The sequence below is a fragment of the Clytia hemisphaerica genome, unplaced genomic scaffold (assembly GCF_902728285.1).
Source record: "Clytia hemisphaerica strain Z4C2 unplaced genomic scaffold, Clytia hemisphaerica genome assembly, whole genome shotgun sequence".
Taxonomy (NCBI): domain Eukaryota; kingdom Metazoa; phylum Cnidaria; class Hydrozoa; order Leptothecata; family Clytiidae; genus Clytia; species Clytia hemisphaerica.
The window spans coordinates 53,611-65,849 of NW_027103510.1; the positions used below are offsets into that span (position 1 = coordinate 53,611).

Genomic DNA, 12,239 nt, shown 5'->3' on the forward strand with positions numbered 1-12,239 from the left:
TTGTGTCAACTAAAAGAAAGGAAATTTGGGATCCTAAAATGCTGCGGTTATGGTAGTTTTAGGTTGATATTGAAAAATGAAAATATGACCATCCATAGCCACTTTACCTGATAACAGATGGTCATAATTTTTTACGCGCACGGTAAACCTCTGAAGGCGCTTGAAAAAATTAACCATCTGAAAAAATAGCCACTTTCATGACAAGAATCTTGTTACGTTGCAGCGATGTCAAAAATAAGCTTTTTTTTGATACAGCGCCCTATTTTTAAAACAATCACGCGACATTGTTTTCATTCCCTGTTTTTTGAAACGAGCGCGCTCCAGACCAGTCCTTGCGACATAATCGACATAAACGACGTTCAATTTACAGTCGTCCCATCAGGCAGGTAGAAAAGTTTCTTATTAACTAATAATTATTATCTCTCTCTTGTTATACAGCCTGCTTGCTTAGCGAAGTACGATTACATTGGTAAAGATGACGAGCTGAAATTCCCGAAAGGTGCCATGATCACCAATGTTGTCAAATTCGATGGCGGATGGTATGCAGATGATCTGGGGTTTTTACAACGTCGGCTAATGATTTGTTCCTGTGTATTTTACCGAACCAGTTCTTACACCCCCACAAAATACTTGTACCCAGAGGTCCCGAAGGTCCCGAGGTTCCGAGATTAGAATATACCAAATACACCCCAAAATATACATATACCCCTTGTCCCAAAGGTCCCGAGGTCCCGAGATGAGAATACACCAAATACACCCCAAAATATACATATACCCCCTTGGTCCCGAAGGTCCCGAGGTCCCGAGATGAAAATGCCCCCTTAAAATACTTGTACCCATGGGTCCCGAAGGTCCCGAGGTCCCGAGATTAGAATATACCAAATACACCCCAAAATATACATATACCCCCTTGGTCCCGAAGGTCCCGAGGTCCCGAGATGAGAATACACCAAATACACACCAAATACACCCCAAAATATACATATACCCCCTTGGTCCCGAAGGTCCCGAGGTCCCGAGATGAGAATGAACTTTTTCTATTTAATACTAAAGTATTTGAAATGTTACAATTGGGCTTTCGAATAACAAAATATCCGAAGTTGAGCCCAGTGTGGTGCGCACGTTTGACTATGATTATAAAAAGAACATTGTATTGTCATCTATAAACAATAACTGGTGTATAACGCCCGTTATTGTTCTGTTTTGACTGATTATATAATTGCAAAGGTTTTTTAAAACAATATCAAATTTTTTGATCGATAGCCGGACTGATTGATATTAGATGACAATAAAACTCGATCGATTGCATGGAATCAGCAAAGAAAATAGAATAAAAACAACAAATTTTGTGTTAAACATTTAGCTAGACACTTCAAAATCGTTTGAAAAACAAAATAAACAACCCCGACTCGAACCAGTAAGGTTCTTTCTTCAATGATTATAGACATGATGCGCTAACCTGAGCTACCGAGCTGTGCTGTTCAAACACGAAATTTCAAACATTTTAAAAAATGACAAACATATTTTGCCCCATTAAGCAAAAATTAATGTTTTTGAAAATGCTTAACCCTATTAGTTAGAATCGTTTCGTGTCTGCCAAGCGCGACAGCTTGATAACAAATTTTTCCGGCAAACCGATTCCTTTTTAAACCTGTTTGACTTTTATCTTTTATATATTCAGAAACAGTATCCGGAGAAAAAGAAGAAGAATCGGTCCACCATAGCCACTTATTTCAATAGTTTGTGGCAGTCTATCGGAGAATCAGATTTTTACCTAACTTTTGCTTATATTTTATCCTACTTTTTGCTTTTTCTTGCACAAAAACATATGCTAACTTACATGAACTATCTTTAGAAGCTGTAGAGTGAAGCCAAATAACTCAAGTTGAAACCTTTTGGTGAAGAAAACGGATATCGCAGGCGGTCTATATTTCAAAATGCGGGTTATTTCTGAGTCTTAAAGCTGTAAAAAGTATTTTTTTGCTTTTTGGCTGATTTTCCATTTTATTTTGTCAGTAGTTAACTTGTTAACCATTATGGAGAAAAGATTAAAGAAAGCAATCTTGGAGAAAAAAAAATTTACGTAGCATGGAGCGGTTTACAATAGTTAGTGTCGAGTTAATAGGTTTCTTTTGTTGTTGCTTTAAAAAATCTACATAATTAGCATGCTGTGACAAAATTCTTTTGTTTCATGACCTTCGGGACTAAGGGGGTATATGTATATTTTGGGGGTGTATTTGGTGTATTCTCATCTCGGGACCTCGGGACCTTCGGGACCAAGGGGGTAAATGTATATTTTGGGGTGTATTTGGTGTATTCTCATCTCGGGACCTCGGGACCTTCGGGACCAAGGGGGTATATGTATATTTTGGGGTGTATTTGGTGTATTATCATCTCGGGACCTTGGGACCTTCGGGACCAAGGGGGTATATGTATATTTTGGGGTGTATTTGGTGTATTCTCATCTCGGGACCTCGGGACTTCGGGACCAAGGGGGTATATGTATATTTTGGGGTGTATTTGGTGTATTCTCATCTCGGGACCTCGGGACCTTCGGGACCTTCGGGACCAATGGGGTATATGTATATTTTGGGGTGTATTTGGTGTATTCTCATCTCGGGACCTCGGGACCTTCGGGACCAAGGGGGTATATGTATATTTTGGGGGTGTATTTGGTGTATTCTCATCTCGGGACCTCGGGACCTTCGGGACCAAGGGGGTATATGTATATTTTGGGGTGTATTTGGTGTATTCTCATCTCGGGACCTCGGGACCTTCGGGACCAAGGGGTATATGTATATTTTGGGGTGTATTTGGTGTATTCTCATCTCGGGACCTCGGGACCTTCGGGACCAAGGGGGTATATGTATATTTTGGGGTGTATTTGGGTGTATTCCTCAATCTCGGGACCTCGGGACCTTCGGGACCAAGGGGTATATGTATATTTTGGGGTGTATTTGGTGTATTCTCATCTCGGGACCTCGGGACCTTCGGGACCAAGGGGGTATATGTATATTTTGGGGTATTTGGTGGTATTCTCATCTCGGGACCTCGGGACCTTTCGGGACCAATGGGGTATATGTATATTTTTGGGGTGTATTTGGTGTATTCTCATCTCGGGACCTCGGGACCTTCGGGACCAAGGGGTATATGTATATTTTGGGGTGTATTTGGTGTATTCTCATCTCGGGACCTCGGGACCTTCGGGACCAAGGGGTTTATGTATATTTTGGGGTGTATTTGGTTTTGGTGTATTCTCATCTCGGGACCTCGGGACCTTCGGGACCAATGGGGTATATGTATATTTTGGGGTGTATTTTGTGTATTCTCATCTCGGGACCTCGGGACCTTCGGGACCAAGGGGTTTATGTATATTTTTGGGGGTGTATTTGGTGTATTCTCATCTCGGGACCTCGGGACCTTCGGGACCAAGGGGGTATATGTATATTTTGGGGTGTATTTGGTGTATTCTCATCTCGGGACCTCGGGACTTCGGGACCAAGGGGGTATATGTATATTTTGGGGTGTATTTTGGGTTTATTCTCATCTCGGGACCTCGGGACCTTCGGGACCAAGGGGGTATATGTATATTTTGGGGTGTGTTTTGGTGTATTCTCATCTCGGGACTCGGGACCTTCGGGACCAAGGGGTATATGTATATTTTGGGGTGTATTTGGTGTATTCTCATCTCGGGACCTCGGGACCTTCGGGACCAATGGGGTATATGTATATTTTGGGGTGTTTTTGGTGTATTCTCATCTCGGGACCTCGGGACCTTCGGGACCAAGGGAGTATATGTATATTTTGGGGTGTATTTGGTGTATTCTCATCTCGGGACCTCGGGACCTTCGGGACCAAGGGGGTTTATATGTATATTTTGGGGGTGTATTTGGTGTATTCTCATCTCGGGACCTCGGGACCTTCGGGACCAAGGGGGGTATATGTATATTTGGGGTGTATTGGTGTATTCTCATCTCGGGACCTCGGGACCTTCGGGACCAAGGGGGTATATGTATATTTTGGGGTGTATTTGGTGTATTCTCATCTCGGGACCTCGGGACCTTCGGGACCAAGGGAGTTTATGTATATTTTGGGGTGTATTTGGTGTATTCTCATCTCGGGACCTCGGGACCTTCGGGACCAAGGGGGTATATGTATATTTTGGGGGTGTATTTGGTGTATTCTCATCTCGGGACCTCGGGACCTTCGGGACCAATGGGGTATATGTATATTTTGGGGTGTATTTGGTGTGTTCTCATCTCGGGACCTCGGGACCTTCGGGACTAAGGGAGTATATGTATATTTTGGGGTGTATTTGGTGTATTCTCATCTCGGGACCTTGGGACCTTCGGGACCAAGGGGGTATATGTATATTTTGGGGTGTATTTGGTATATTCTCATCTTGGGACTTCGGGACCTTCGGGACCAATGGGGCATATGTATATTTTGGGGTGTATTTGGTGTGTTCTCATCTCGGGACCTCGGGACCTTCGGGACTAAGGGAGTATATGTATATTTTGGGGTGTATTTGGTGTATTCTCATCTCGGGACCTTGGGACCTTCGGGACCAAGGGGGTATATGTATATTTTGGGGTGTATTTGGTATATTCTCATCTTGGGACTTCGGGACCTTCGGGACCTTGAATAAATGAATATTGTAGAGGGAATAGTGTTTCTACATTTACATTACATGTCTCCTTTTTAACAAATCTAAGTCTTTTGTTTAAATGAATTTTAGAGGGTGAACAAGTAAATTCTTTTCCTGATGTTCTGTAAAATTCAAAGTATTTGTGTCTTATAAAAACCCCAGACTGACCCATGGTATGACGAAGTTTTTTTCATTAAGGGCTACTACATACACTACAGAATATATTTTTACCCTATACTAACTGTTTATGAGGGCTATAGAGGTGTTTCATGTTCTGTTAAGTTACGTAACTACTGCCATTATGGTAGCGAGCACCTCACTAAAAACTGGGATTTTTCATCTCGTTTCTTACAGCCCTTTCGATTGACTTCCAAATTTGCCATACTTACCAACTTTGCCAAATTCACAATTTCAATGTCAAAAGATCACAGCTTCATGGCAAATTTGTACATCGCTACGCCACCATTATGATTTCCGTTTTGTGATGCTTAGTCAGCAGGTTTCTGTCGGCGTTTCTAAAGCGAACGATTTTTTAACCAATTAAAATTGCCGATCGCATTGTTTTGCTTTAGCATTGGAAGGTCTTCTATTTTTCAAAATCTTTGGTAAAAGTGGCAAAATTGGAGCGAAAAGAACACAGGTCTCGTGGAAACAGTGTTTTGTATGGAGACGTATGGAGGTAAGTTCCAAAAATGCCAAGAATGCCAGATTCACCACATCTTTTTTATTTGGCATTTATGGCACTCAAATTTTGCCACATTTGCCAAACTTTTGTCAATCGAAAGCAAAATAATTGGCAATCAGGGCAAAAATGGCATATTTTGAAGTCAATCGAATTGGCTGTTAGTGAGTTCCACTTTGACGGTTTTTGAAAAATAGAAGCTTTTCAAGTGTTTTGACGCAAATTCAATTTCTTCGCTAACGCAAGGGCTTCAAAAGTTTAAAGTGACGTCAAAAAATCGAATGTTTGGAGCCCGAAAACCTGGGCTCAAAACATTCGAAAAAGTCGCAAAGTGGAATAGACGTTACTGCGTATATAAAAAGCCGTGATGTCTAGTATAGGCTACCATTATGGAAGCAAACGTTCGAATCTGTTCGCGATCCCTTACGCAGATCGAAAGTTTGCTTCCATAATGGCGGAAGTTAAACAACTTAAAAAAACATGAAAAAACCCTCTATACCGTAAAAATATTCACCGATGTCGAAAAGTATTGTCCCGAGCTTGTGATATATTGAGTATGATCATCTTCAAGTTTTGCATATATTACACAATATATTATCAAACAATATTGGTGAGTGTCTACATATGTTTACAATCAGGGGTCTTAGGTTTAGTCCCGGCGAACGGCGAAGTCGTGAAAAAAAATTACAATTCGCCGTTCGAAAAGTTCGGTTCGGCCGCCTCAAGTACATATTTACGCTAATAAATACACTGCGCTTGCTAAGAATTCGCTGGCCTGGATTCTAGAAACCGAGTTAATTTTTCATTTGCCAGCCTACCAAAACAAAGCTAAACCCCTGTACAATAATTCAATTTTAAATTTTCTATCAGGTGGCGAGGTGATTACAATGGTCAAGTACAAAAATGGTTTCCAGTCAATTTCACTGAAGAGACGGTGATCAAAGAAAAAGCTCCTGTCTCACAACAAGAGGTATTGTGTGTTTCCTGGATTGATTCCACTAAGCACGCGGATCTTTTTTTTCTAAATTATACTGAACTCCAGAACTAGAATCTCTATAACTTAGTCCTCTTAGAAAGGAGGTACGCCTTTATGCGGACAAAGCAGAATAAACATATAAGAATTTCCAGGAATTTCTCAAAATTTGTGCTTTCGCAGCGTTGAAATCAATTGAAAAATCTAACTGAGAGAGAGAGAGAGAGTCAATTTACAAATAAAAAATCTTAATTCTAAAACTATAAAATGCGGCGACCATACGAAAATACCACTATGTTGATTAAATGAACATGATGACTTGCATTTTATAGTTCAAAAAAATCTTCAAAACTTTAGATCAATAATAAACCATCATTAGCGCGGTGGTCCTGATTACCCATTACTATTTGCGACTGTGAAATGGCCTTTTGTTAAATATTCATTGTTTTTTTTAAGGAATCAAAGCAAGGAGGTGTAATGTTAGAAGAAATGCAAAAAGGTGTTATTGACCTTACTGGCTGCCAACAGCGTAAGTCAAGATCGGTGTTTTTTCTTAAAAATTGTTCATAAATTGATATGCTTTAAACACCCTGACACAATTTTTTTTCTGGGAAATCCTAACATCGATCGATCTTTGTACTTTTAAAGGACTCCTTTAAAGCATAGAATTCTTTGAGTTATAAATCTACAATCGTAGCCAATATAATATGGCACATTTCCGGCGGTCAAATTTAGACACAGGGCAATAACCTCCCCCTCCCCTCCGAACAATGTTGCTGGGAAAGAAATATTACTTGGCCGGTCTTTAGCCCCCTCCGACAACATTGTTTGGGGGGAGGGGGGGAGGGGGAGGGAACTCATTTTTGGGCTTTGTGCCATAGGTTTTGTCAATGATTGTAATTGTAGATTTTTGAGAAATACGGCAAGGATCGACACATCCTTTTGTACGCTTGATTTAGCATGATATTTACTTTACTTTTTTTTCAGAACTTCTCCAATCACAGCCATCAAGACCATACATCTTTTCCATCAAATCACACAGTGGTGTTTTCAACTGTTCTGTAGAATCGGAACATGTAAGTGAAGTCAAAATGAAAATATGTGTGAATTAAGCGGCCGGAAGAAAGCTTCTTTTTGCTTTGACGTAAATTCCATTTTTTGATACTGCTTGGGCTCCAAATTTTCAGATAAGACGCAGAAGGAATAGACTTTCCTGTTTAGAAGAAATGCCGTGACTAGTATAGGCTAAGTATTGACCGGTTTGCAACGCGAGTACAGTTTAAAGTTAGATCTTGACGGAGAAAGCTCACAAAATGAACATGAGCTGGAATCTCAACGAAAATGCGATAAGAAAATAAAATACTGGTAAATTAAACATTATAACTTTTTTCAAAAATAGTATGCTAAGATGAAATCCCCTGAAATTGTTTTTATTTTAATCTGACACAGGAAATGATTGAATGGGTGACAGCTATACAAGACGCATCAACGAAAGCACAGGAATCCAGTTCCCAGTTGAAACAATTGGTGGAGCAACGGAAAATTGCTAAAGAATTGAGTGACCTCATCGTTTATTGTGTCACTGTGCCTTTCAATGAAGAAGGTAAGCGTTTATCCCGAATACCCTACCTCGTCCCCGTGTATTCCAGGCTTTATTTACGTTACTGGTAGATGCAAAAGAATACCCTGGTGTTGGTTGATGCGAGTTCCAGACAATGCCAGGGTATTATCTAGCGCTAACAGTAAGCATCCAAAAGCTGATGATACACAGGGAACAAGGTTGCCGAATACTATAAGGGCAGAAAGTTCCGCGAGACCGAAAATTCCAGACTTAAGTTTCGCGAATTTTACTTGAAATTTTTTTGGCTTTTAAAACTGCTTTTTTCTGCTTACTTTCTTACTTAGCATAAACCAATAATTATTTTTAGGGTTTGAGAACGGCAAATATTATCAGATGTCTTCATTCCCAGAACTAAAAGCAGAAAGATTCGTCAGCCGAAAAACTGTGGATTTACGCTTTTTAAGATATCCTTTTCTAGATGTTATTATAATGCAGATTCTGTTTTACTGTCTTTCATCGGGACATTCGTCAAGATGGATTTGTCTCATTCATTCACTAGCAAGTTTATGCATTTTGTACCTTTGAGGACGGTAGAGTGACTGAAGCGATTTGGATTACCCTCATGTTTGCCCCGGCAAAATCAAAGACGGTAAAAGTGCTGATCAACGGTCGTCCTCAGTCAGTCGGGATGTAGACAAATTAGAAGCTTACCGCCTCCGATGGAGAAAAACACAGACACATAGATTTGCTACTGTCTCTGTACAATTCAAATTCTCAGGTTCCACGTTTGTGCCATAGCTTAACATTATCACTTTCTTATGAGTATTTTTGTGTAATTTCTTAAGAAATTGAGTGTTTCGGAGTCCGCAAAGCCTTAAAGCGTTCTTAACTTGTTCTTAATATCTTGGCCATTGAAGCCTTATATAGTTTGTTCTTATATGCAAAACATGTATCATAGTTAGACTAACAAACATGTTGATGTATTTAACACTTTATATATGACTCCAACTTAACTTTCCTTGACGCCTTCAACACGTTAAACCATCGACAACTGAGTCGTGTTTACCCGAAAGGTACACGTTTCGATTCATCAAATTATGATCCAGTTATATTTTGGAATTTCGGTTGTCAGATGGTGGCATTGAACTACCAAACACCTGATCGATCCATGCAAATTGAACGTGGAACCTTCTTAGATAACGGAGGGTAAGTGTGACATTATTTCGAAACTTCTTCTGGGTCAGACAGAAAAAAAAAATAAAAAAAATAACATAACACGATCACTGCCGAGCCTTTTCAGAAATCGAAAATTTGAACTCTCCGAATTTTATCAAAAGTTTGACTTTTAGAGGCTCCTGTGGCCTCAAATGTCTTCAAACAGTACACCAATCGACGCAGAATTTCACGTATATAAAAAAATGCAATAAAAAGCAAGCAAAAGTTTCTTTATCAAAAGTTAAGGGCTTAGTACAACTGGTATTTTGAACCTGTGATAAGTCGTTGTATAAACTACATTCAGAAATGACGTCAAAATTCCAGATGGAATTGGCGTGCTCAACAATAAGGATATTTGATCATATTCTATTGAATTGGAACCCAACCCCTAAGTAGCATTAACCCTTTAACTGCCGTGGCATTTTTTTACACCCTCGACCTATTTGCCGGTCTATTTTTTTACACCTATTTTCCAATGTCGGCATATGCCGACATGGGCAAAAGGTAGCGATTTTCAATTCATTTTCTGAATAATATATGAAGTATCAGCCAAAGACTATAATTTTCAGTTGAACATTGTACAATAGTTATTTTTCAACATGGAAAAGTTTTTAACTATTCATTTTTTTCATTTCAAACCATCAGATGGAAAAATCTCGTAAAAAATGATAAATTTTCGGCAAATAGGTCGAAATTTCGCATGTCGGCAAATCCCGACAATGGCAAGGAAATCAAAAATGCTTGGCACGGAAAGGGTTAAGATTGAAAGATGTTTTAAACTGTGAAGTGAAACCGTATGATTGCGTCGAGCCAGGTCATTCATATTAAAATTGTATCACGCCAAAAGTCTTCATATTACTTGTTCTGAATTTATAGGTGTGGGTATGTACTTCAACCAGATATTTTACGCGATCCAAATTTCAATCCATACGACCCAACGACTTTCAATAAATTAGTTGAACCGTTAAATCTTCGCTTAACGGTAAGTCCTTTGAAAGTTATCACAACATAAGTCCGAAACTTTAAATTTAGCTGACTGACTTTATAGGATAACAAAATTTTGTTAAAATACTAGCAAGATCACGAAGAAGCAGTCTTAACAGTAGACTCTCACAAATTCAAACTTCTAGTATTCGAATCCTTCTATAGTTCGAACTAATTCTCGGTCTTCGTCAAGAGGAAGCCCTCGTAAAATACCTTTTATAATTCGAATCACTCTTTAATTCGAACAAATAGAGTTGAATATACATTTTAAGCCTGTACCAGACGGACACGGCTTTTTTCCCAACATCTATTTGTAATATTCTCAAATCCGTCATAGATCAACAGAGAGAGTTTTCCCTTAGGAGCTGTTACGACATCACATTAGTAATTCTGAATCGCTTATATATAGGTTGCCAGCACAGTAAGTGCTCTTCTTTCTTTGAAAATGATCGGTAGAGATGATATTGGCAAATGCTCAAATAATGGACTCATTGTGCCAAATGGCGTATCAAAGGCCACAGTAATGATTCAGCGGCAAATAATAATTTTGGTTGTCATTGTTCCACTTTAGATTATTGGAGCAAGACACTTACCAAAAACTGGTCGTGGTTTAACGTCGCCGTTCGTCGAAGTTGAAATTGTCGGCCTTTCGTATGACTGTCGCTCTTTTCAAACCAAAACCAAACGTAAGATTCATTCCATGTATTGAGCCATAACATTTAGTGGACGAACATTTTCAAGGGCAGAAAAGAAGGAAAGAATTCCAGTGGGTTTAAGGAAAAAAGGACCCCTGTCTAACTTTTCTTCACTTTAATTTCTTTGTTCAAAATTTTGTGAGGCAACTCCACTTGACATGTATTTTTGCGGGCACAGGATCAATTTTTTACTGGTATCGTGTATTTTACGGAACGGCTGAAAATTATCCTAGGTATCTGTAACTGATCCTGACTCAAACCAATAAAAACGAATTTCACCCGTACGGATTGAAAAACAAAAAATCTACTTTCACCCGTACAAAGAAGTCGGCAGCAGATGCTTACCCTAGTAAAAAATAGGGAGTTGCTGGGAGGGTTAACCAGCCAATTAGACTTGAGTCTTCTTTTGACTGAACTTATGCTTTCTGAAAGTTTTGATGACGGTGAGTCCAGTAAGGTAGACGAGGTCGCCATTTTGAAATTAAAATCTAATTAACAAACAAGGCTACTGAGAGTTGAAAAATATGATTGATAATTGGGAAACCAACGTGAATAACAGCGATTCCTTATTTTCGAATAAAAACATTGCTGTATCCCAATTCTACCTTCCAAAAACAACTATAATCTGGCAGAATTTTTTATAGTCCGCCTAAGCGAAAGTCAAAACTGAGAAAATACCATATAACTACCATATATTATCGCGCCACTAAATCGCGCCATGAATTCTGTAATAAAGCTTTAAGTGGACCCCGAGCTACCAGCAAAGTAGATTTTATTTCTATTATTAATCGTTTGACTTACGTAATTTTTTGTACTCACTTTTGATTTTATTTTTTTTCTACACGAAAACAGCCCTAACAAAAATGAACTAGTTTACAACGTGAATAAGTAACAAGAATTTTTTTCTCCATTGCTTTCCAGAGGATAATGGTTTATGTCCAACTTGGTTTGAACGGTTAGAATTTGACGTCATCTGTCCGCCACTGGCGAAAATTCGTTTTGTCGTTCACGACGAGGATATGTTTGGTGATCCAAATTTTGTCGCTCAAGCATGTTTCCCTGTCACTACACTTAGGCCAGGTAAATATTACAAATTATGAAGTTTTCGACCGCCGGAGGCGGTTTCTTTCATAGTGGTACGCTAATCTCGTTTTGTCTTGGCTCATTACTTTGTCTACCATTTACTTTCGTTTTTTTTAACTAGATTACCCAGGTGTTTCTCTTATTTTTCGCTAGATGTCTTTTATTAGGAATTGAATAATCGAGACATGAAAAATGACTATATTGTAATCTGTTTTCAATGAATAATCTAAAATGTACTAAGATGACATGTAGGTGTTAATAATGTGCGCGTGCTCTTTCGCGATCGTGATGCGTAATGGAAGGCGGTCGTTTCAGTGTGGTTTACATCCACACTGTGACCTAGTTTTAATTGACTAATGGAGGGTGAAGTGTCAAGCCCCCCAATTTTTATATTATGA

General features: G+C 39.2%; 1 protein-coding gene across 1 annotated transcript in view; it reads left to right on the forward strand.

The window, feature by feature from the left end:
* Positions 1 to 12,239, forward strand: part of LOC136799051 (1-phosphatidylinositol 4,5-bisphosphate phosphodiesterase gamma-1-like) — a 52,561-nt gene that overhangs the window by 38,499 nt on the left and 1,823 nt on the right. The window contains exons 27-36 of the mRNA XM_067055730.1: positions 439 to 539; positions 6,201 to 6,300; positions 6,760 to 6,832; positions 7,291 to 7,379; positions 7,753 to 7,906; positions 8,232 to 8,328; positions 8,900 to 9,070; positions 9,956 to 10,061; positions 10,635 to 10,749; positions 11,680 to 11,838. Of these exons, the coding sequence (XP_066911831.1) occupies positions 439 to 539; positions 6,201 to 6,300; positions 6,760 to 6,832; positions 7,291 to 7,379; positions 7,753 to 7,906; positions 8,232 to 8,328; positions 8,900 to 9,070; positions 9,956 to 10,061; positions 10,635 to 10,749; positions 11,680 to 11,838 (1,165 nt within the window). The remainder of the gene's footprint in view (positions 1 to 438; positions 540 to 6,200; positions 6,301 to 6,759; positions 6,833 to 7,290; positions 7,380 to 7,752; positions 7,907 to 8,231; positions 8,329 to 8,899; positions 9,071 to 9,955; positions 10,062 to 10,634; positions 10,750 to 11,679; positions 11,839 to 12,239) is intronic.